Source organism: Drosophila tropicalis, unplaced genomic scaffold, assembly GCF_018151085.1.
Source record: "Drosophila tropicalis isolate 14030-0801.00 unplaced genomic scaffold, ASM1815108v1 contig_845, whole genome shotgun sequence".
NCBI lineage: Eukaryota > Metazoa > Arthropoda > Insecta > Diptera > Drosophilidae > Drosophila > Drosophila tropicalis.
Genome location: NW_027173338.1, coordinates 6,520,259 through 6,545,382, shown reverse-complemented (window position 1 = coordinate 6,545,382; position 25,124 = coordinate 6,520,259). Strand labels below are relative to the sequence as shown.

General features: G+C 35.8%; 6 protein-coding genes across 7 annotated transcripts; 2 read left to right on the top strand and 4 right to left on the bottom strand.

Moving 5' to 3' along the window:
• Positions 1-1,193: 1,193 nt before the first annotated feature.
• LOC137580441 (gastrin/cholecystokinin type B receptor) lies at positions 1,194-12,193 on the bottom strand. 2 transcript variants are annotated; one of them, XM_068294487.1, is made up of 5 exons: positions 11,590-12,193; positions 5,031-5,709; positions 3,860-4,557; positions 3,316-3,578; positions 1,194-3,244 (listed from the first exon to the last, which is right to left on the bottom strand). In XM_068294487.1, exons 2-5 carry the CDS (start codon positions 5,571-5,573, stop codon positions 2,991-2,993), a joined length of 1,758 nt encoding a protein of 585 aa, XP_068150588.1. In that variant the 5' UTR covers positions 5,574-5,709; positions 11,590-12,193; the 3' UTR covers positions 1,194-2,990. The 2 variants fall into 2 exon arrangements, with proteins under 2 accessions (XP_068150588.1, XP_068150589.1); XM_068294488.1 differs by having other exon boundaries at positions 5,031-5,705.
• A 402-nt stretch (positions 12,194-12,595) lies between these two features.
• On the bottom strand, positions 12,596-16,327 carry LOC137580279 (protein RCC2 homolog). Its single transcript, XM_068294249.1, has 6 exons — positions 16,223-16,327; positions 15,304-15,483; positions 14,668-14,889; positions 13,997-14,578; positions 13,680-13,938; positions 12,596-13,617 (listed from the first exon to the last, which is right to left on the bottom strand). Exons 2-6 carry the CDS (start codon positions 15,424-15,426, stop codon positions 13,340-13,342), a joined length of 1,464 nt encoding a protein of 487 aa, XP_068150350.1. The 5' UTR covers positions 15,427-15,483; positions 16,223-16,327; the 3' UTR covers positions 12,596-13,339.
• A 677-nt stretch (positions 16,328-17,004) lies between these two features.
• LOC137580280 (uncharacterized) lies at positions 17,005-18,366 on the bottom strand. The gene is made up of 2 exons (XM_068294250.1): positions 18,125-18,366; positions 17,005-18,073 (listed from the first exon to the last, which is right to left on the bottom strand). The coding sequence occupies exons 1-2, from the start codon at positions 18,338-18,340 to the stop codon at positions 17,186-17,188; spliced, it is 1,104 nt and encodes a 367-aa protein (XP_068150351.1). The 5' UTR covers positions 18,341-18,366; the 3' UTR covers positions 17,005-17,185.
• A 341-nt stretch (positions 18,367-18,707) lies between these two features.
• Positions 18,708-20,416, bottom strand: IPIP (Inositol phosphatase interacting protein). The gene is made up of 4 exons (XM_068294251.1): positions 20,216-20,416; positions 19,761-20,096; positions 19,436-19,684; positions 18,708-19,189 (listed from the first exon to the last, which is right to left on the bottom strand). The coding sequence occupies exons 1-4, from the start codon at positions 20,274-20,276 to the stop codon at positions 18,897-18,899; spliced, it is 939 nt and encodes a 312-aa protein (XP_068150352.1). The 5' UTR covers positions 20,277-20,416; the 3' UTR covers positions 18,708-18,896.
• A 268-nt stretch (positions 20,417-20,684) lies between these two features.
• On the top strand, positions 20,685-21,482 carry LOC137580283 (uncharacterized). The gene has a single exon (XM_068294252.1). The coding sequence runs from the start codon at positions 20,760-20,762 to the stop codon at positions 21,330-21,332; it is 573 nt and encodes a 190-aa protein (XP_068150353.1). The 5' UTR covers positions 20,685-20,759; the 3' UTR covers positions 21,333-21,482.
• A 916-nt stretch (positions 21,483-22,398) lies between these two features.
• Positions 22,399-23,805, top strand: slmo (PRELI domain containing slowmo). Its single transcript, XM_068294215.1, has 2 exons — positions 22,399-22,481; positions 22,598-23,805. Exon 2 carries the CDS (start codon positions 22,722-22,724, stop codon positions 23,379-23,381), a length of 660 nt encoding a protein of 219 aa, XP_068150316.1. The 5' UTR covers positions 22,399-22,481; positions 22,598-22,721; the 3' UTR covers positions 23,382-23,805.
• Positions 23,806-25,124: the final 1,319 nt, after the last annotated feature.

The window sequence follows — 25,124 nt, the reverse complement described above, 5'->3', positions numbered from 1 at the left end:
TATACGAAATTCGTTTGCTACATCTAATCTAGCTAAAATATTTTTCCATATTCAATTTAAATAACGGCCTTATGAATTATTAATGCAGCGAAATTCCATTGTCATCATTTAATTATGATCTTAATATTTACACTGCTTAGCAAAAGATTGAAATACGATATAAATTCATTAGGTTTTTCTTGCTGCGACTTTTTTACGCTGTCAATGTTAATCGTCTAACCTTGTTAAAAGTAAATCTCCGAACTGTAAATCTCCGAACTGAAGTCGAGAAACTCAACGAAATACCAAATTAAGTTAAGATTCAAAAATTGATGATTCTAACTCTTAAAGTGTCAGAAAAAAATCAAATTATTTAAACAGCGAAGGAGGAGGTAACGTTCCCCAGACTACAGAAGTCGACGTACCAAACTTAGTGACTAGCTTTAATCGTCTTTGAGATCTAAGATCTAGGACATGGCTAGATCGAGTCTGCTGTTGATGCTGACCAAGAATATATACTCTTTTTTATACACATGGCAGCGCTATCGCCTTTTAAGTTGATTTATATTGCTATAACTTGTATTCTATTTATAAGATCTTGATTTTCAATCCTGGATTTTAGCGTTATTTTTAGACTAAAAACCGTCATTTTTAATATAAAAGCCGCCATTTGGAGTTTAATGGCCGCCATCTTTAATAGCCATAAAAGCTGCAGGTTCTACAGCCTCTTTTTTGTGTCTTGCAACTAGTACCTTTTAGGATCGTCCTTCGCTGCTTCGCTAACTTCCCTTTTGACTCCTTCTGAAAAACATAGAGTATTACAAGGCATATCCGACACGATATGCAAATAAGTAAACGATTTTCTTTTTCTTTTGTAGTATGTAGTATATTTAAGATTTTTTGTATTTTTTTTCTGTTTTTTGTTTTTTTTACCTTGTTTTTGTTAAAGACTTTGTAGTTAAAGTACAAAATGATAATATTAAAAGTTAGTTTGTTAGTTTGTTTTTTTTTTTTTAGATTTTCGCCACCTTAATAAATAGAAATAGATAATTTCATAAATATTTGCAGTCAGAGTCAGTTAAAAAGAAAACTATGCTAAGCTTAAGATAGTTGAAAAATAGATATAACTAAATCTATATTGGCGAGAATTTTACAAAATCAAAAAGATTCGCAAAAGGGTGACAATTCACACTTGAAAAGAAATTAAATATATAAATTTTAGGAAAAGTTGCATTCCACAAATTGTTAAAAACAAATTATTAAATTTCTTTACATTGTCACTGCTGCATATAGAAGAGCGTTTTTTGAAATTATAATCATTTGTTAATAGTATATTTTCTTTTTCATTTTTGAGGTTTTTTTATGTATTTGTTTTTGTATACCCTTGCAGAAGTTTTGGAAAAATTTTTAGAAATAAAACAACATAAATGTTAATTCTAGTTTGTTCTTTTAAATTAAATAATCAAAAGACTAGATGAAAGAATATAAATCTGTTTCTATTATAAAAATTAATTTCAATAGGCCTCCAAGTCATGTCATTGCAAGGGTATAAAAACTTCGGTGCACCGAAATTTGTTTTCTAGTTCATTTGATTTTCATCGATTTAAAACTCTTTTTTGCGAATTGCTTTAATTTTTTTTTTTAATTTGTCCAACTTTTGGGTGCTTAGTGGCTAAAATATATGAATTGGGCAGAGTTTGGTTGACAATTTGAAATGAATTTTTGTAACGAAACCCGAACCTGAGTCTAGCATTTTTTTTTTTTTTTTGAAACGCACTGCAAGGAAATTGCACTATACAGGGTGTTCAGTGTATACCGAATCACTTATTAATGTATAAGTATATATATAATCTTCTTTTAAATTTGTTTTGGTTTAGAAAAAGTTTTTTGTTTTTTTTTTCGATTTTTTTTTTTTTTTTTGTTTTGTATAAAGAATTAAGTCATAGAAATATGTATACAATACTTTTTTTCACACATTTATATACACTTACATTTGGAATTTTGTTAATTGTTTCATAGAAGTTAAATTTAGTTTGATTAGAGTTCCATGATTTTAATTTTTGTTTATGTTTTTTCGTTTTTTTTTTTTTGGCTTAAAGCGTTCTTTTATTGCTTATCTATGAGAAGGAACATAGTACAATTAAGTTTTTCTTTTTTTTTTTTTTTTTTTTTTTGTTTTGTTTCTTTGTTATCAGCTTAAAAGACTAAACAACATTTCGAACAAGTCACTAGATGAGTTTACCATTTTTTATTGCATAGCTTTAGGCGCATAACAGGGTGTACATAGGTGTAAATAAGCGTTAACTAACACTGCTATGTTTTTGTTTTTATGTATATGTATGTAGTTTTCTGTATGTATGTATGTAGTATTATTATATAATAATTATATTTCTTGTATATATATATATATTTATGTGTATGTATGTATTATATGGTTAGTATAGTTTGTATAGTATATCCTTGGCAGGAGCTATAAAGGATTTCTCAGAATTTAAATTTTCTTTTTTGGAGATCTGTGATCATCTACAGTTAGTTTTTTAAATTTCTACTTTTCTAATATCATAATAACATTCAGTTTTTTAAAGTTTCTTATTTGTTTCGAAATGAAATCCAATTCTAAAAAGATATTTCAATTAAGAAGTATTTTTTTGGTTTTCGAGAGAATTTCTAAATGCAGACTTGTAGAATTTCGATAGTTTTATAGAATTATGAAAACCAACTCCGAGGGTATATACTATACTATAGAAAATTCGGTTAGCCGAAATTTTTGTGTCATCGCTTTGTGTTTCTTTTTACAACTAATTTTTTGCATAAAGAACATCTAGATAGTTGAAAGTCGAAAGGACGGGAAAGTGAGTGAAAGTTATCGAAGGGATAGAGACCGACAGAGGGAGAGAGACAAAGAGTTTAAAAAGAGGACAGGGAGTGTTTTGTGAGTAAAAAATATATGTATATATAGTAATATAGTATGTATATATGTATATCAATTTTCTGTTTAGTTTAGTATCACACTAGTAGAGATAATGCGAAGAAGCCTGAGCTCTATACTGTTTCGGTGTTAGCTTTATCAATTTTGGATTGAAAGCCCCCAAAGCCGCCTCATTTGTGGACGAGGGGGGCGGCGGCACTGTATGCGAGCGAAAGCGCGATCGCAGGAAATTTTGCATGGAGCGTAGGCGTATAATGGGCGCACACGGCGATTGTCGAAGCGAATTATGATTTAGCGCCCAATAGATGACCGGACTGATGGCCGAATAGAAATAACCTGGTTAGAAGGATTAAATAACAATGGATAACATATAATTTTAAAAAGCCACCTCTTTGCTAATTACTCACCCAACAACAGGCTAAAGTAGACTGAAGACTTGCTGCAATATTGCTTATAACCAAAATTCTTATAGAATATGCAAAAGACATGCGGTGCCCAGCAAACGATGAAAATTAAGGCAGATGCTATTAACATGTTGGCCAAATGGCGTCGCGAACGTAACGTTGAGGTCTGCGGCAATGGTATCCCAGGAGTGGCTGGGCCACGACCTCCGCCGCCAGATCGATGAATTCGTTGCCGTTGCGAATGGGCACGTATCTCACGCATGGCTCTAAAAGTAAAAAACAAATTAAGGAACATCAATTAAGGCTAAGTTTGCATAAAATATGATTATTTTTTTATTTCATTCAATCGGTAACAATTTTTGACACGGCTGTTATATCTACATAGAATAAAGATTTCATTTTGTTTTGAAAATTTAAATTCTTTGTTGTAATTGTTTTAATCAAATGACAATTTACAATACCAAATCATTTTCGTGCAACATTTGAATGCATTCTTCATTCCTTTGAATGAGATGAGGTCTTAGACTAGATTTAGCTTTGAATTTACCTCGGTGATATGGGATTGCTGGAACGATATGAGCCCGGTTCAAGGGCTGTTCCCGATCCCGGCAATCGTGTCTGTAGATTATGCAATTGTATATCTCCAGGACTGACAGCAATGGGAGCACCTCCTCCGCCATTTCCATTGCCATTGGACGTCTCATCGGCTGTGGTGGCTCCACCACAGGCGGCCTGTTGGGCATTAGCGCACCCCGTCACAATGACCATATGCGTTTGTCGTCTCAGTATGGGCATGGGCAGTGGCAGTTCTCCATGTGCTGCTCGAGCTGTCAATGACAGGGCGCACAATTTACGGCGAACTCCATAATGATTCAGGAGGACACCCAGTCCTGGCAACACAAACACCGCAATCGTGTGAAAGATGATAAATGACATGAACATGGCATTAGCACCAAGATCAGATGTACAACTAATGCTGACTGGATTCGGTGGTGTTGTATTTGTTGAACCGCCATTAAGAGTCCCTCCAGTTGCTCCCTTTATGATGACCGATTTGGCTATGATCTTGTAGGCAAACAAAAATGGTGTACTGATTGCAGCCGACGCCAGCCAAGAGAGCATTGCCAAGGAAACATGAAGATATCGACGCTGACGCAGTTGCGCTAATCTTGGATGTTTAACTGTGGCATAACGATCCAACGACAACATGAAGAATGAAATGGTGCTGGCCGCCACGGGCATTACCTAAGAAGAAAGGAAAGAACAAAAATATAAGAACAAAGTAAAGCATTTGGAGATAGAGGTCTCTTGGAAAAATAATGATCCGCGTCATAAACGGATCCATAGGGGGGGTCTAAGAACACCCCTAAAATATCAATATTTGAATGATTTTTCAACCTTTTTAGTCACCAACTAGTGAATCTTTGAAAAGATCGAGCAATTTCGATAAATTCATTATCTAACAAAATATCTTATCTGTTAATTTCGAAAATTACAGAATTTTCTAAACCAGATTTTTGGCTTATATACTGATCGAACTCCTCCCTCAAGTATCTTTATATTTGCCCATGATAGAACAAGGATTATCTTTACATAAGATTTGTGGATAACTGGGCAAATCCCGAAAAGGAACTCGTATTTCAAACGAGTTACGATCGTAACACGACAAAAATTTCAAGTATTATTTATCAGTTAGTTCGATTAACTTATCGACTCACCTGAATGTAGTGTATGAGCTTGCACAATAGTAGAGGAAGTGATCTAGTCCTTTGATTCATGGCCAAGTTCAAGAGTGTTACTGGAGCTGATATACCCGTAACCAGTAAATCTGCAATGCAAACGGCCAGGAGCAAAGGATTCCGCAGACGCACCGACGATGCCGAGCACAATGTGAGAACTAGCGTGGAGTTGCCCACAACACCGCCAAAGACCACAAGTCCGTAGCTAATGGCAAGCATGAGTAGGGTAAGTGAGGATATGGCATTTTCCGTATCGCCGCCAGCAGCGTCCAGATCATAGGGATTGATTAAACTGAAATTGTCATAGTTATCGTAATCCAAGCCATGTGATGTTGATGATGATGACGACGATCCTCCTCCACCGCCGACGCCGCCGCCGATATTTGCAGGTACAGTTGGGCCATTGCCGCCATAATTGTTTTGTTCGAGAAGTGAGTAATAGAGCTCAGTGGTATCGATGCCGTTATTATTGTGACGTCGATATGTATTCTCCCACCATTCCTGCAAATTGTTGCTATTCATTGCTTCGATTGATGAACCACTTCCAGCGACTGCACCGCGTCTTGCCGCAATCGTATTTGACGATCTTCGATGTCGATGTCTTCGATTATGATGATGCGTTTATCTGGCCGACTCATTTCATACTAAAAGGTGCTGCCTGGCAGAATAATAGAAAGAAGAAAAATAGAAAAAAAGGTAACCAAAGTAACAGTAAAATGCCATCATCATCAGTCTTTTTTGTTTCCCTACCCATTTAAACCCTACAGTGCCCTTTCTACCCTTCTTCTTTAGCAAGGACATATGCACATGTAAGGAGAGTCACCCACTCACACACTTAGATTACACTGCAACAAACAAATTTTACAATGTTATGCACCACAAGGAAAGGTTTTAGAAAAACTAATTCGTGATATAAACAATTGACCAAACTAATTCAATTCAATTTATATGAAGAAAAGTTTTCGATTTTCAATTTAAAGTTTTCTTTACTCTCTCCGTATTTCATGGTGATTTCTGCCAGTGTTGGGGACAACCTCCTGCGTGACACTGACACTTATGCAATGCGAACAGAGCCCTCACTCAGAGATTAGTGGTGCTCTTTCTTCCTTCCTTCCTTCCATCCTTCCGTCCGTCTGTCCGCCCATCCGTCCACATAACCCACCCGCCAAATGAATGCCAACCTTGCACTTTGCGCCCTCGACAAACAACCACAAGGTTTGCAGTTGCCGCCGCCTCTTTGTCTCCTGTGTCCGTCTAAGGATGCTGCTGCGGCTGCTGCTGCTGCTGCCGCTGGTGCATCTGCTTTGCTGACGTTTAAGCCCCATCAGGAAAGTGTGTGCGGGTGACGTGATAGATACAAAACGGCAGTGGTAAAGAGAGGGGGGAGATGTGAAACTGTGGCACTTAATTGCACGTTAAAGCACCGAACAAGAGAAAAGCAAAGAAGAATTTAAATGGCGTTGCAGCTGCAATAGCAATAATTGCTGTTGCTGATGCTGATGCTGCGTTTAGCTATTAAGAAACTTTAATTGAAATTGTTATCAAAAGCAAGCTTAAAACTCATTAAACGCTAGTGTCGAGCAATTAGGGTGCGCCAAAATGGATGGACACAACTGATGCATACAAATTGTCTTCCAAATATACTAAATAACTTGATGTTAGTTAAAGGACTTGGCTTAGTGAGAGTAATTTATGCCACAAAGAGTTGAAGAACTCCATAACGAACTTGTGCAATGTCTATAAACAACGATTACAAGAGGTAAAGTGTTCTTTGCTACATACATATCTGAACTTCTTGAGAAATTTTGAAACATTCAATTTTTGGAATACCTATTGCATACTTTATGGAGCAATGAGGTAAAGTGCATAAGTAAAGTCAAACTTTCGGATTAGAAAACAACTTTTTTTTATTAAATTACTTTATTATTTAAATTTAAAGGTATTTATTAAAATTTATTGAAATTAATATGTTATTTAAGCTTGAATTACACCCTTCTACTTTCTAGTATATTTGCCGACCTTTAGACCTTATTTCTTGTACTACATTTGGCCTATAAAAAGGTTTAAGATATGACTCACATTTCTTTAGTTTATATTAGGAGACATTTTGAAAATACATATATTACTTATTCAATATGAAGACGAAATCTGAAATATTTTACTACAAAATTTACTTCATATTTATCATATTCGGAAAATGAATTTGGATAAAATGAAGAATCTTGTTTGAAATTAAGATTAACGTAGTTATATCGTTTTAAACATTGTTCTATTGCCCATTTAATCGCAATGATATAAACACAAAATTCGAAATTGAAAGCTGTTTCTTAGTTTATTTGATATTCATGTTCGGTTGCCATAAACTAAAAGTTATGAATGCAAGCTAAAAAATTTATCACAAACTTGCAGGACAATAAAAAAAAAGTTCTCTTAGAGTTTAATGCTAATTCTGAGTCACCCTAATGACGTAGTTCCCGTTACAAAAAGCTGTGTGTCTCTTGCCAATGTTCATGTTGTTGCTATTGTCGTTGTTTTTTGTTGCTGTTGCTTTTGTTACTCTGCTAGCGAGCTATGATTAAAAGGCAAAAGCAACACAGTTGTTGAAAAAAAACTTCGACTTTGTTAGTGTGGGTGTCGGCAGCGGCGTTGACGTCGACGCTTTGCGTTGGCTTTAGTGTTGTTGTTACCGTTATTGTGGGTCTGGCCTGACAGCCTTTGTGTTACTCTAGTGTGTATCAATTTTGTTTCGCAAAAAAGACGATGTCAAGGGAGAGGGAGCAAAAAAGAGAGCGCGGGAGGGAGGCGGCTAAAAACAATGAGAGAGAACCGGAGGTTAGAGAGGAAGAAAGGTTGCAGCCTCCTTAAACAGCCATTGTCCTGCGCACTGTCTTTGTGTTTGTGTGAGTGTGTGTGTGTGTGTGTGTGTGTGTGTGTGTATATGTGATGTCAACGCTTTTTTGCCTTTTGCTGTGGTTTTTCCCTGCTCATTGTTTTGCGGCCACCGATGATGTGACTGACGTTTGCTTAATCTGCTTAATTTGCGTTAATTTAATCGTGTGCATGTGTGTGTTTCTCAATGAGCGTGTGTGTATGTGTGTGTGCGAGCACATGTTGTTATTGTCTTTTCAACGCCTAGTCCTTGATTTAGAACAAGCTCAACAGAAAAAAAAAACGAATGAAATCAAAGGGACAAGCCTGTTGAGTTGTACAATCAATTCGTTATATTTATACCCTTGAAAATAGATATGGTTTAAGGATAAAATATTAATTTCTTTCTATTCAAACGTTGGCAATCCCAACAAAGACTTAATTATTTAGCCAACCGACATATCATTCAAACTAAAGACCGATTTAAATATGTAATTTGGCATGAAATTGCTCCCTACTCTATGCAATACAAACAGGAAGAATTAATTTTTGAAAAACTATGAAGAATTTTTGTAATGAAAACCATTTCTGAAAGAGTTTAAAAATATTTTCTCCTGACTGTTGCATACTTCAGGGTGCAAATGTTTCCATTTTTCATTTTACTAGACCAGCAACGGATTAGTAACACTTTTTTAAAGGTTCCAGTAAACTAATCACGAATATATGGAACTGACAAACATTCTTCTGTCTAAAATTATTATATCCTTTGGCAAGGGTATAAAAAAAACACATACTAATCTCTTGTAGGTAGATGTAAGTATGTATGAATGTTATTTTTGGTTGCTTAGCTCTAAATGTCAATAACCTGTTGAGTTGTTTTTGACTCAAGTTGTTAATGTTGTTGTTGTTGTTGTTGAAGGACATTACTTGAAGCCAATATTATGAATGATTGAAGAGGCATATCTAAACGGTAATTCGTAGTGGTAATCGATTATGAAATGGCAAAAAGCTTTTAAGCATTCAACTTTCAAAATGTTAATGGCAAAACAGCAAATACAAAATTAATGAAACCTTAATTAATAAAAGGTTTTAATTATTAATGGTAGGTTGTAACCTGATGCCTTTGAACAGTGCCAAGGAACTTGCATGTTTGTGAGAGGGATAAAAGCATGAGTCCTTAAAACTTCTTTTCTCTATATATTTTTGTATATATTTTTTTTTTGGCATATTTGTGACACAATTCGTTTTTTGGTAAACTCTCTCTAATTATGAAACTGTCTGGGCAAATAAGAAATTAGGTGGCAACTCTGGCATGAAGCTGCAGGATACCTGCCCACATATTGAATTGCTGTATGTATTAATTTGCGTCACTCGAACGTCAGCAACAAGCACAAAGCACAAAAAGGTGACAAAAGAAGCAGTATCCAGCCAAATAAAAAGCCCATAAGAAAAGCCAATGAGATAAAAAAAGAAGGAATAAAAACAGAACTAGGGTCGAGTCGAGGAAAAGAAGATGGAGCCTAAGTCTGTGTGAGAGAGAGAGATAGAGAGCGAGGATGGTGTAGAAAGAGGCAGGCTTCTCCGCCAACGACCACGAGGACGATGATGATGATGAGATTTCCTCGCCTTTTCTTTCTCTTGTTGTTGTTGTTGTTGTTCTTGTTATTGCTGCTAATATGAAAAGTGTCAGCCACAGGTGAGTTTGAGTTAATATTACGCACACATACATTTGCCAGGATACACTCAACAAAAGACCCTGGACAGATACTCTGATGTACACACACACACACACACACAGAGAGAAATAGGCTGACGTCGTCGTCGTTGTCGGCTTCTTGGGCTTGCCCGCTGCTTTTTGTCTGTCTTTATTGATTTCGGCAGCTTATATATTAGGACGTTGGTAGGAATAAGAAGCATACCACCCTACAGGGTGGTGGTAATGGCAAGGGAAAGTGGCTTGGATGGGCTTGGGTCCGTGTTGGGGAAGCGTCCAGGTCCAAATGTCCGTTAGCTTTCGTTTCGTGACTCCTACAATGGCAAACAAACAACGGTTTCGTTTTTGCTTTTCTGGTATCTTTGTTTGAGATAAATGCGTGAGTCATGCAAGTCGGTTGAATGTATTCAATTCATATAATCGCTGAATTGATCTCTGATTACGTAGAGAAACTATGGACTTTGTTAGTTTAGCCATCACAGTTCATAACCAAACCAAAACCAAAAAGGAGAAATTTGGATATATTGATTTTATGATATCGAGAACAAAAAATGTAAATGGATTTTTAAAGGAAAAATAAAACAATTTCCAACAATTTCCTATTTTAAAATTTGTTGAATGTTAAATCCAACCTTAATTTGGAATAATACTATTAACAAGTATCTTCTGCTAATTTCCAAAGTAGTAGAAGATTTAGGCGGATAATTGATGATAATTCTTGTTAGTCATAATTTGTGATTTAAAGTTCTCTCAGGATTTTGAACGCGGTGACAGTGTCCAAAACTATTGGACAAAAATGGAACCACATACCACATGCATATGTTAGTGACGGATCTTGGTGTGTGACATTTGTTATAGGGAAATTAGGAAAAAAAGGAAGGTCAGAATGTCCTTCCTTGGAGTGTAATATGCCAAATGCTGCAACTTTTGCTCTTAGAACTTGGACTTAGAACTTTTTCCAGAAAAACTATGTATGTTGGGAATGGTTCCTGATCAGTTTAATAGTTTAAGAGAGCAAATCTTTGCAGAGATAGTAACTTTTTAACGACAAAAGTTAGTTTTTACAATGTAAAATAATTTTATATTGTTAAAAAAATAAAATAATACTACATTCTGAGGAACAAATACTTCAGAAATACTATAATTTTATATATTAATGAAACTACAAGACAGGAGAATCTAAAAGGTAACTAAAAAAGATAGACTAATTTCTAGAATTGATCTACCTAGATAACCTTGCCAGGTTGGTAAATCCAGACCTGGTCATTAAAGGAGTGATACAAGGAAAAGTGAGTATAATTACTTATATAAATAATCATAGAAACTTAATTTTATATAAGTGGTAAATAAATTCTTAGTGCATTTTATAGTTTTTGGCGCTCTCAACACCAATTTGAGCGTTTACCGTTTGTTGTTCTCGTTCGTTCGTTATCTACATAGTTTAAACACAAGCTTATATGCTGAAGAAATGAACAAAAAAAAGGACACGATAACATTTTTCGGCAAGCAAATTCGTGCTGCTGAACAACAAAGAAATGCGTGGGTTGGGCCAAGGAAGAATAAGGCACACACTCACAGACATACACGGAGAGAAAACCAGAGAGAGTGTGCCATAGATAGAGAGAGTGATTGACTGAGGGACGGGATAGGAGAAAGACAATGGACAGGGAGAGAACAACAACTGCTACTCCTGCTCATCATCCTCCATCATTATCATATTGGCCATGTAAAAAGCGACACCATAATTATTAGCCATAAAAATGTGTGGCATGACAAAATAAAAAAAAAAAAGAAACTAAACAAAAGAATGTTGCATACCAATTAGTGGCATCAATAAGCGACAACACTCCCACAAAAAAAAAGAAGGAAACACACGCAGACCCACACACCCATCCACACACACATACACATACATTCATACACCATTAAGCTAGAATGTCTCACGTAATAACCTACCGTTATTTGATGAACGAAATTTGTTGTTGTTGTTAATATATTTAGTATGTATGTAGTTGTTGTTACTGCTGCCGCTTCTGCTGTTGTTGCTTTTTTTTTATTGAAGGCACTGTAATTTACAGTTAGAACTATTTTTGTTTTTTTTTTTGTTGCTGTTGATGTTTTATATATTTTTTATTTGTTATTATTGCTCTCAATGCCTGCCGCCGTTATTAATTTAATTTCATTTATTTCATTTTTGTTTTATTAATCTTTTGTGTTGCAATTTATCAAAAACACTTTTAGCAAATTTCTTTTTTCGTTTTTTATTTGGTTTTTTGTTGGTTTGTTAAAAAATTGTTTAAAAAATGTTTCGCGCTTTTTTAGTGCTGTATTTTACATTTTGTGTTGCGTTTAAGTGTGTGTGTGTGTATGTGTGTGTGCGCGTGTTTTTATGTGCTTGTGTGTGTGTAAGTGTAGTGTGTTCTTGTTGTTGTGTTGTGGGGGACAAAAAAGAACTAAAATGAAAAAAAACTCAAAGTGCGATGTGCAAAAATTGCTTCTTAACGGGGCACATAACACGACAGGACTACGGCGGAAGACTGTGTCCGTGAAAATTCTCTAAAAAGTGCCGGAGTGCCAGAGTTCGGAGTCAACAGTCAAATGAGAAGGACGACTCTGAGAGAGAGAAACACAGAGAGCTTTTTCAACTAGAGCTTTTGTGCAGCAGTCTGACTTTTACTTTCATTCAAGTTTGTATCTCCTTGCGAAACGGGTATATGGATTTTGGATCCATGATTCCTCTAACTTTATACATATGTTCATATATGGATGATTACCACTCAAGTATTCGACAGTCCTGAAATTCGTTCCACTGACCGTTAAATATCCCTAAAAAGAAGGTTATCCGCTCTCGTTAAAATATGGGAATAAAGAGCTTATCTGGTTTTTCTGAGATTTTATAGAACCACTTCCATTTCTTTCCTGCCTCTTTTAGATTCTTGAAATCAAAACAAAATAAATGACATTGGTTTTTTAATACTAACATTCTCTTTATTTAAATATTTGTTTGTATATGATTAAAATGCATGATGTACTTGTAATAACTAGTTGCAACTTGTATTGGATTTTATTCCATGGTATACTTTTCCCTTCTTTTTTTAAATATATATATTTATGTTATAAGTATGTAGCCTAATTGTAGATGTTGATTCTTTATAAGTTGATTTTGTAGTTTTATATTTGTTTCACTCTGTTTTGGGTAAAAAATAATGCGAAATACTGTTAACTTAAATAATTGATACATAGATTTAGCCTAAATGTTGGTGCATACGTGGGGACATAAGTATCTGGGGTACGGTGGTGGGGGCAGGGACGGCCATAATAAATTAAAGACATAAAAAGATTGGTATAAATATAAGTGTATACGAACATAAATTAAATTAGATTGGATACTTGCATTGAGATTTAAAGTATAGAGTGTGTGTTTAGTTTTAGAGAATTTTTTCTTTTTTCGTAGTTAACAACTTAGAGTGTGGTTGTGGCTTTTGTTATTGTTTATTTGTTAGTAAGTAGCATCAGCTATTCGTTGATCAGTTCTCTCAGGGTTGTAGGTAGTAGTATTTATTTGTAGTAGTAGTAACCTAAGTGGAGCAGTATTATTGTTGTTGGCAGCGGTAAAAGTTTTTCCTTTCATTTTTTTTTTTTTATATTTGCGTACTGTAGATTGCTTTACTTTATCTGTCTCTCGTTGTAGTTGCAGTTTGTTGGCTTAATCATCAATGGTATATTCCGGCAATTTTTCATATTTCTGTTTGGTAGCTTCATGAGTAGTGTCCACCAAAAGAGCAGTATGCGAGTAACCCATGGTCACCTGAGGTATTTTAATGCTATCCATTTTCGGCACTTCCTTTGGCACCGTCGAAGACTTTTGGAACTCTCCAATGCCCAGTTCACCAAAAGTAGGTGAAGCACCCCAAGCAATGAGAGTATCGTCAGCTGATATCATTATCGATGTATTGGCACAGCCAATGGCGGTTATGTTCCAGCCTATTAACAGGAAAAAAGGGATGAAAAAAAACTAAACACCCTTTAGAGGCAATACAACTTACCAGACAAGTCCTGTACAGGCTTTGGGTACATATTAGCTTCGCCAGTCTTCTTATTTTGGCCAAAGAGGTAGAGCAGACCCAATTCATTGACAATCAAACTGAATGTCGATCCACAGAAAACACTTCGTGCACCCCGACCTTGAGCATCGAAAAATTTCATTAAACGTGGAACCATCTCATCTTTCGGCTCGGCATGACCAAGACGTCCAAATCCACCAAAGCCCCAACTATAGACACGCTTCTTGGAATCAATGGCAACCTGCGAAACAGATTATAGACATTAAACAAATATTGGAATGTTTTTTAAATTTATTTACCGTATGATTATTGCCGCATGCAAAGTCCACAATCTGGACACCATCTACGGGCGTCACATGACCCTCCTTGCTCTTCTCAATGTACAGAACGACCTTTTTGGGTGAGGTCTCAAAGTGGAATGATAATTTATTGGCATTCACAAAATACTTGGCATCCGTATTGTGGCCCAATTGTCCATATTCGGGCAAACCGAATGTGTGCAAATTTCCCTTGATATCCAAAATCACGGAAAATTCAGCACCACAACCCACACGAATAATTGGAGGACCACGATAATTAATGGGGGTGGGTGAGTATATATTAGCATGCGTATTGCCCACACCACATTGTCCAGATTTATTTTCGCCACAGGCATAAACAGTTCCGGTATCGGTTAGGAACAATGTATGATGACGTCCACAAGCTGCCTGAACAACATTCAACTGCTCCAAAGCGGGTATAAGAGTTGGTTTCTCAACCAACTTAATATCCTGACTGAGACCCAATTGACCGCTTGGGTTTCGACCAAAACCCAAAGCTTTGCGATCCATATTGATTATTATGGAGTGTGCAGCAGCTGGACCACTGGCTACATAACGGTACTACAATATAAAATCAAAAAAAAAAAAATTATATTTATATATTCACTAAAAAGAGCCAGCAAATGCGAACAAAATGTTTGTGCGCCCACCTTTTCATCTGTAAACCTATGGAAACTATACAGGTTAGGTCGAACTTTGGTGACATTCTTTCGATCACGTTTGCCTGTGAGATCCCAAGTAACCATGCCAGCGACCAGCAACTGACCCGGTGTCTTTTCCATTGTCGCTAGCAAATCTTCTGGCAATTTACTAGGCGGGTCCAGTTCATCATGGGGTATGAGTACCTCCATTTGCTGAGCAGCTGCTGCCTGCTGTTGATGTTAAATATATTTATTAAAATAAACTATTTAAATGCATTGAAGCTAATTAAATTTGGTGACTATCATTGTATTTTCATTTAAAATGAACACAAAAAACTTTCTCGAGTTAAAGATTATTTTTCAAAAGTTGTGGCAATCAAGGATATTTATGCTGAAGTTGGCCAGTATTAATACTTTAGTGAACAATCAGACTGACTGGACCTTTGTTATTGGGGGCGTTTAGATATATAGTTTTTATATCTATAGAGGGAGAAGATCAAGCAATTTAATAATGCCAGATGTCTACAGAGTAATTTGTACTTTATATGACACACTTGATTTACTTTAGTTCTGAGTACACACAGAACTTAAGCGCAGCAGGTGCGGGAAAAACAATGTCCAACCCACACCCACATCCACACGTACCTGCTGCTGATGATCCTCGTCGGATTCATCGCTAAACTCATCTTCATAGTCGGATTCCTTCTTCTTGGGACGACGCTTGTTGGGTCCGGCTCCATTGCCACCTGCCTTGCGTTTAGCTGACATTTTTTTTTTTTTTTGCTTTGTTTCTCTCTTCGTGGCTCTCTGCTCAAAAATTTGTAGCTGTAAAAGAAGAAGCGTTGAATATGCAGCAGAGCGTAACTAGAGGGCAAAAGTAAAGCGTCTCTCTGTCAATAGTGTTAACAAAAAGTATTTGCTCAAGTTTGTGATTTACGTTTTAGCTAATGGGAATTATTAAAAAAATTGTATTCTGGCTCGAAGAATATTTTAAAAATGAATTCACAACAAAATGTTGATAAAACACAAATAAGCGATTAAATGTTTAAAATTTGAATGGTAGCGACTTATTTTAGAGAGAATCTCAAATTTCGGTCAAACGCAATATATTACGCACTTTTTAATGATACATTGATTGTTGTTGTTTTTTCTACATATATACGTAAACAGTTCAACAACATTTGTGACTCACTGTATGTTGGCGTGCGTGCGTTTGTTTGTGTGTGTGTGGTGGTTTTTTTTTTGCAAGAAAAATAAAATGACGCCGACAACTGAGCCACAACTTTTACATCTTTATAAAATAAACTATTTTCATTTTCATGCAATATACCATTTAATACTTATTTACCAAACTATAAGAATACAAATATAGTAGTCAGACTACTAAGGACTAAGAAAAGGCGGCTTCAAAACACTTTTCAAACGTTGGCGTCATTTTGCAAATAACAAAGACAAAGCGAAATCGCAAATTTGTTTTTCTTCGTTGTTTTTGATAAATGTTTTAATTTGTGGAAGATGTCTAAACTAGTAGGATAATTAATTTTTAATATGCAATCGCACTTACAATTTAAACACAGATATTTTAAACAAATACGGCAGCAAACAGAAAAAACAAACAACGCTAAGGCCCAGGGCTGGATAGCATTGAGCAAAAATCGGAAACCTGAAGCGATAATAGTATCGACATCTACCAATCGACATGAAATGTGTACACACTTATTTTTGTTATTATTTTTTTTTGACCAAGTCTAAATGCAATGGATGACGGCGCTGACAAAGCTACCACTACATATTACCTGGAATACAAAGGCAATGCTGATGAATGGCACTGGACAGGGAAAACGACAATGTTACTGGTCGAGCTCTACATGGATCGAAGTCATCTATTTCGGGATCCCAAAAGCAAGAAACGTTCATTATGGTCGGAAATCGTAAATGAAATGGAACAAGCCGGTTACAAAGGAATCAATGAAGATATCTGTGATCGCAAATGGCGTAACATGAAGAAGACATATCGAACATGTCGCGAGGCAATGCGCAACAATGAACGCAAACGTTTAAACTGGGAATATTATGATACATTTGAGGAACTTTATCAACATGAGTTTAACGGCAAAGAGCAGACACAGCCATCGAATCCTGCCAAGAGATCATCGCAAGAAGTGGGCGATAGTATTTTGGATGAAGGTGCTGCTAACCAGCTGTATCTCCTAGAGCGTAGTAAAATTGAGGCTATCAAAGAGCTTAGTCGACGGCTGGACGAGTCTAATGCCATACAACGCAAACGCAACGAACTCTTGAGAGAATTTCTTAATCAATTCTAAGTATACATTGGATTATATTTTAATAATTGACTGATGGACTAAGCCTAGAGCGCTAGAGATAAGTGCCAAAAAGTATATATTTACAATATGCTAAGTATGTAGTTCTAATTAAGCTTAACTATTCAGGTTCTGAACCAATAGATTCCAAAACATTAATTTTACTTATTCTAAAATCGGAACTGTTCCATTTTACTTAATAAGTGCTAATACCTTTTTATAAATCTTGCTGCCAAATTGTTTCGTTTCCTCTCCGCCTCCCTTGTATACGAGCAGTCCAAGAGATTATGTTCCTCGAAGGTTAAATTCGAATGACGTTCAAAGTCCATGAAAGAATTCTCAATTTTCTCGCCACAATCCAAAATGAAATTGTGTAACATACAACAGGCCGAAATAATTCGTCTGCCAATATCCAAATTAGTTATATCTAACTTTTCCAGGCGACGAAATCGCGATATAAGACTGCCGAAGACGCGTTCGCAATGCGTTTGCCACTTATAAATAGCTTGATTGTAGGCCAAGTGGCATGGAGATAGGTTAACATCATTTGGATAGGGTGTCATTAGATTAATAAGCAGTGGATATGATATATCACCTACTAAATGCTTAGTTCTAGTCATTATAGGTTTTTCCATATCAATGAGCCGCTCATAGAGCGAACTCCTTAACAGCAAACATTGCTGATCGCCATTGGGCAAATCGATGAAGAGATCTAGAAAGCGATAACGCTTATCACACACAGTTTGAAAAGCCAACTTCTTAACAATTTTGTTAGTCTTTTCTAAACGTATTGATGATCTTAAGGATATATGACATTCACCAATAACGCCAACGACACCAGGAAGTTCTGCATCTGTTTCACATTTGGCATAAGACCAATCCAAATAGCTCGGTAGTAAAGTGGCAAATGCAGAAGTCACCCATTTATAGATCTCGGCACCAGAACTTGTGCTTATTCCAAATGTTTGACCTGCTTGACGATAGGTATTATTTCCGCCCAACAAGGATAAAGTATATAGCAATTTCTTGTCGAAAGGCACACGGGCAAGGAATCCATTTGTACCCAGTGCACCATGTATTATTCTGAGTAATTTCTATTTGCAAGATAATAATTAAAGTTTTCTGTTATTGTGTTCAAATACTACCTCAAAACTTCCGCGTTCCATACAAAATTGCTGCTTAAATTGATCGTCCTTTAAATGCGGCAGCACTGTGTATACTTCATCTTGAATTTTGTCATCTTCAACCTTCTCTAATCCTTTGGACTCGGTAACAAGATAAGCTGCTTGAGCCAGAACATTTGCTTCAATACCTTCGTCTAAAAAGAAATTTAATAAAAATGCCTTTTTCCGTGCATTCATATTGAAGCAAGACAAATCAGTGTGTACACCTCAGTCCGACTGATGCTGCATTAGAGATGAGCGTTGTGGTGACCGTTATTTAAATTCAAATGCGAGTTATAAAATTTTAGAAAAACAAATTTTAAAGTAGATGTGTGTGCCTTTTTGTAGTACATAGACAAAAGCGTTTCAGTCTAGACAATATTGATATATATACTTGTATATCACTGACTATGCGAGGCAAAATAATTCATTATCTACGGATAAATTAATATGTTGGCACTAGAACCCGACTCCACCATTTGCGATAAAATGATAATAAATATTTACAAATAAATACTTATGTTCTGGTTAGGGGGGCAAAACTGCCTTATCTCCATGATAAGAATTAACAAATTGTATACAGTATATTTAAACAAAAATTATAGAACTCGAACATAAATACAATTTAAACACGTAAATCTGGTACTTAATTCTGGATGTGTTGGATGTTTTCTCTTTTAGCACAAACGAGCGATAATACATGTTTGCAATTGGCGATTTTGATTTTGTATTTGATCACTTTTAACCTTTATCCTTAAAACTGTATAAGAGGCTGTCCTTGACGTTGTCGATGTGCCATTATATCGGGCATTAGTTCTTTACGATAATGTTCATGATGGCGTTTGAAATCTTCCATGGCTTTGGCACGCATCTTATGCAGCTCCAACTGATTAGACTGTTGATGTTGATTGGTATTATTATTGTTGTTATTTCGAGGTAATACTGTGGGTTTCGTTGTGGTGAAGTTTGACTGCACCAGCTGCTGCTGCTGGGTATGGGGGGCATGACGTCTAATAACAATAGGGCTGCCCGTATTGCCGTTTCCATCTGGAAAGGATAATAGTTTATAACCTTGCGATGGAAAAATGCAACAAATGTTGGTTATTAATTCGTTCAGAGTCATTTTTGTATTGGAAAAAATGATTTTTTTTCGTTTTTACTTTAAAGTTGATAAGCTCTGAATAAAGACTGACACAGGCTTGCTTTGTCTTCTTATCGATCGCTCTATGCATCTACTCTCAGTCTTCTCTATGAGTTGTAACAGTAAAATTCCCGAACAGCTGAATTCCTTACCTGACCGAACAGACGATTGCTGCTGCTGTAATTGTTGTTGCTGCTGCATTTTTGCATTACTAGAGCCAAAATAGCCATTGATAAATGGCATCGGCGACATAACAACGCCACCATGCAGTTGACTGCCCTGATGAATGGCTACGCCTTCAGAAGGTGGTGGCGGGGCTGGACGATTGAAAGGATTTGTACGCCTTGGTGGCGGTTTCGGCCTGGATCCCGTTGTAGATTCTTCCGGTGGTTCCAGCAATTCTAATGAAAAAACGAAGCATTGCACAATTTAGATTAATACAACACAATAATTTCTCATAGATTTTAAAGTCCTTACTATTTCTGGCTTCCTCAATCTCTTGTAATTGCCGTTGCAACTCCGCCACAATAATCCTTTTATACTCATAGCCAGCACAGGTCAACGCCTTCATCCATTTCTCCATGTCATCTTGATTTTCGGCTGCCAGTATATAAGTTCGATTGCCATTAAATGCAATCTCAAAACAATAGTTATCCACCTCATTGGATAGCTCAATAGTGCATCCTTCGACAATAATCAAGCCGAGCGGCTCCTTGTCCAGACGTGTCTCAAAATAAAATAATAAATTGCCCTTCAGTATAAAATAGCGTCGTTGAAATGCTTTGTTGACCTCGCCCCGTTTGTTGAGGAAGCCTGCAAAACAAAATTTGATTTGTTAGCGATGATTAATTCAGGAACGAACACCAACAAACAAAATATTGAGAATATCAAAAGCGATAATCAGGTCAAAGCGAAACCGAAACGAAAGCAACCTTCCATATCATATGGTGGCGTCTTGGCAAACACATATAGATTCTTCTCGTTTATCTTCATCGTGGATGTACTGGGATTTTGTTTTTAACTGAAACATAAATATCTAATTTTGAGCCTGCTTATATTTCTGGCCCTCAGGTGAGAGCGAGCGAGAGAGATGGCAAGAGATGTGTCGCTTTTCTTTTTTCCAAAACAACTGCCCAAAAGTGATGTACGATAGTTTCCGTGTGGCTCGTTACGTTGCACGAGCATTGCACGAAATCACTTTTTTCTTACTGATGGATTTTTAAAAATTTATTGTGTGTTTCAAATAAATCTTTAACTTTAATGAACAATAATGTTCAAAAAGGCGTTTTTGCTGACTTAATATCAATAAATAAAGCGCTGGAATAGCGGGTCAACTATCGATGACGTTGACATGACTACCCTGACTGGAATGGTTGTTTACCGATATGTTTTTCACATCGCCGAAGTGTCCAGCTGATAGATGTCAACAACAATTCTTTAACCACACAAAAAAAAAAAAAAAAAAAACGCGTAAAAATGTCTTACCTACTCACAGAAATTGCATTGGAAATGCTAGGTTACAAGTTCTACGACACCAATGGCATATTTCATCTTACCAACTTTCAAAGTCAAACCGCGCAATCTGAAAATCAAAACCCGGATGAGCCTTCTTTAATGGATTTCATTGAGCAACGAGAGCCGCCGACGCCGGCGCCACAAGCCAAATCGTTACAAAACGGGTACTGCGTGAAGGAAGAACCAAATAAATCTACACAATCTTTTAATGTAGAACCAATCATAGATTTACCAAGCACAAGTACGAGCACCTCGCTTAACCGTCGAACCCCCGCAAAAGCTTTGGCCAAGATTGTTCACTATGAAAGTGACAAGATTTGCAATCAAATCACCGTACGCATAGAAAAGGCTATGCAAAAACAGAATACAAATTTTCAAAGCGCTCTGACTAAATGCGTTAACGAGGAACTCGAGAAAATAATGGAAGATGCAATGGAGTTGCAAAAGTTTCGTGAATTCCTAGAAGATAGCTTGCGGCGGATTGATACGCGTCCATACGAAAAGTATTTACGGACTTTTGGGGACAAGGATTAGATCTCGAATATAAACAACTGTGTAGTGCACATACATATTTAAATGTAGTATTAAAATACTTTTTAAATAACTTTTCATATTGTTAAATACATATAATTGTAAAAAAGCGAATTGTAAATTATAAAATAAACACTTTCATCAAATTTTAAATTTTGTTGGATATTCATATGGATGATGATATAGAGTGAGGACACGGCTTGGATTATTTTAGTGTTTTTTAGTTTACACTCTAGTAGTAGTTACTAAATGGGTTTCCTTTTCTAAAAGAGGAACTACAAAAAATTGAGCATGAAAAGCACCGGTAGCTGGCTTATCCACAGATCCCGAAAATCATCACCATCATTATAAGCAACAGCAACAGGGCCAAAAAAAACATAAACAAAAAAACAAAATAAATAAAAGTGCGACTTGTGCATTGAAACATATAATTGGTTGTTGGTTGCACACGTTCAAAAAAAATTAAATATACATACATACATACATATGTATGACAGACAAAATTAGGGAGGGTCTTCAGATTGCCTCAAAAAATAAAAAAATTAATTATTTACAAATTTTACATTTAAAGTTTTACAAAATGGACATCAATGTTTTTCAAAAATGCGAAATATCGAAAAAAAAACATCGATGTTTTCGATACATACAGTGTTGCCGTTTTTTCCAAAACAAACTAAGCTGAATTAACAAAAAAACAAGCCAAATAGCTGAAAAATATATTTTTAACCAAATTTCATATTTATGAAAAAAAAAGCCAACGGGTGTATTCGCCGGAGTTTTTGTAATTCATTACTTTAACCCTAAATTTAATAGTGTCCCCAGTATTTTCGCTAGAGAGACTATTGCCAATTCATTATATTTAGGAATTCCCAACAACTCCAACAATTGGAATGATTTTAATAATTTTTAAAATATACTCAAGATTTTAGTAATTGTCAAACTGAAACTTTGTCAAAAAATCGGTATTTGAGAATCTTTATTATGACAAAGCTAAATAAGCTAAAAATTAGCTGTATCGATTCTTAAATAAGCCAGATTTTTCGCTATCTGCAATCGCTTTGGAAAACAGGCCAGATTTGGCAAAAAATAAGCCAAAATGGTAACACTGGTTTCTCCACCTCCTACTACTAAGCGCACAACACACGAGTAAAGGTCAGTAGGAATATTTGACAGTCACAAAAAATATTTTATTTTATCAAAATTCCCAATTCCCAAAAACATAATACATTTACTTTTCATTTATTTCGCATATCTAATAACATAACTAGGGTGCAAGCCTAGCGCCTGATTGCGAAATACCTCCGAGTGTGTGTGAAAGAGAGAGAGAGAGCGCGATTTGGCTCTCCCCCCCCGTAGTCCATCAGCTGTGACGACAACGACAACGCTTGCATAATGAAAATCTGGACGTCGGAGCACATATTCAACCATCCGTGGGAGACAGTCACACAGGCTGCATGGCGTAAATATCCTAATCCCATGACACCATCCATCATTGGTACAGATGTGGTGGAGCGTCAAGTAGTCAATGGAGTTCTACACACACATCGTTTGGTCCAGTCCAAATGGTATTTTCCCAAATGGACACACGCGTTAATTGGCACAGCGAAAACATGTTTCGCAAGTGAACGCTCTACCGTTGATCCGGAACGTAAGCAAATGGTTTTGAAGACAAACAATCTCACATTCTGCCGGAATATCAGTGTCGACGAGGTCCTCTATTACGAACCACATCCAGCTGATGCCAGTAAAACGCTGCTCAAACAGGAGGCCACAGTCACTGTCTATGGTGTGCCGCTGTCTCACTACATGGAAGATTTGCTCACCTCCACCATTTCATCAAACGCGGGCAAAGGTCGTCAAGGCCTCGAATGGGTTATTGGCATGATAAATACAGAGGTTAAGGGCATTGCTGAAACAGCGGTCCGAGGCACAGATGAACTGATACACACCACAAGGCGATCTATTGATGAGGTCACAGAAAGTGCGCGCAAAAGTATGGACGAGATTAGTGTGCAGGCGTCCAAAGCGGCAAAAGCAATGCACATTACATAGAATCGATTGCAGCATAAACAACTCATAGAGAGGACGTTGCCAAAATATGCTGTTTTGTAGTACAACCAGCGGCAGCCACAATTCAATTTTTTCTTTTGTTAACTAAACAAATTTCCTCTGAATATATATCTTTTAATCGGAATAACAAAAGAAATTAAGTTTACTTATGAATTTTATTCATGAAAAGCTTGCGACCGTTTTGGCCTTTGATAAGATTTGCGGCTGCCGAAATAAAAGCGAAAAACGCAATAGTAGTGGAAAACTTAAGTTATTTAAAAATATATATAAATACATATATTAATCAAGAACATAGTCAATAAAGTAGTCTTTGTAAATGCCACGAAACGAGAAAGCCGAAAGAAATAAGAAAACAACAAAAATGCAATTAAATTACCATCAAAAAACAAATACTTGTACAATTTAATTTCAAGTTTGTTCGCATTTGGCAACGATTTTGTTTTATTACACTATCATTGGGGCATATGGGATATAAGTATTTAATAGATATTTTATAAAGCGGACATGTGTTTAAAAGGGTATAGAATCTTCGACATTGCTAAAATCAGCCTGACTCTAATTACATTAACATTTCTTTATTTTGTTTAAACCCCCATCAGTGACGTCTTTAGTTTACATTAATCGATATGCTTGAAATTTTTTCACATCGACATTTGTTGCTGTTGCCAGCCGTGTGTCATAGTCATTATAAAAGCCCACGTGCTGATAAAACAAACCCGCAGACTGGCAGCAACAACAACATCAACGATAAGGCAATGGAAAGCTTTCAGACAAGTGTTTTGGCTTGATGCCAGCGACAGGTAGTGTTGAGCGCTTAGCCTTTGCATTCTCAATACGACAATGAAAATGTAGTTCACACATACATACATATAATGTATTTCATTTATGAATGCATTTTAGACATCAGGCATGTCATATAGATCCTATATATAATCCCTATTCACTGCAGATAATTCGAATTAAGAATAAGAATTATAGCTATAAAATGAACTGCGTATGAGTAATAAAAATATTTTCATGGTCCTGTGAAAAATGGAATCAATTTTAAGCGTTACAATATAGAAGAATATAGAAGAATAAAAATGTAAACATATGTCAATACCCTTCAGTACCAAATGTACCCTTCAGTAAGGGTACAGCTTAATATATATATATATATATATACTCAATTCACTGCGTATAGATATATGTACATACATATGTATCTCTGCATCTGTATATCTGTAGTAGTTCTAATTAACCCGGTTAACTAAAATATGGTAGTGTATGAAAGTCTATAAACATATGTAAATACATATGTATATTGTTTTTTCAGTGAACTTGACCATTCTGAGCTTTAAAACATTATTGACAAACAATGTGTAATAATAAAAAATATTATTTTAAATCCCATTCGGTGTTTTTACATTGTATAACTATTTTTAACGTAGAATCTCAAAAAACATTCAAAATAAAAATGTATTCTATTTTTGTTTGAACTTATGATTACGATAAAGTTAATTAATATTTTTATGTTAAATATAGTTTATTCTGAATCTTCTTTTAAACAAAAAAAAAAAAACTTTTTTAAATTATTGCAAGTCAAATCAAGCTATAAAATTCAGACTTTAAACACTTTTGTATTTTAGATCATTAAGTTTATTAATTACTATTCCAATTCAAAGATTTGATTTTTGACTGAGTTGTAATTTTTAAAATTGATCTATTAAACCAGCTTGAACCTAC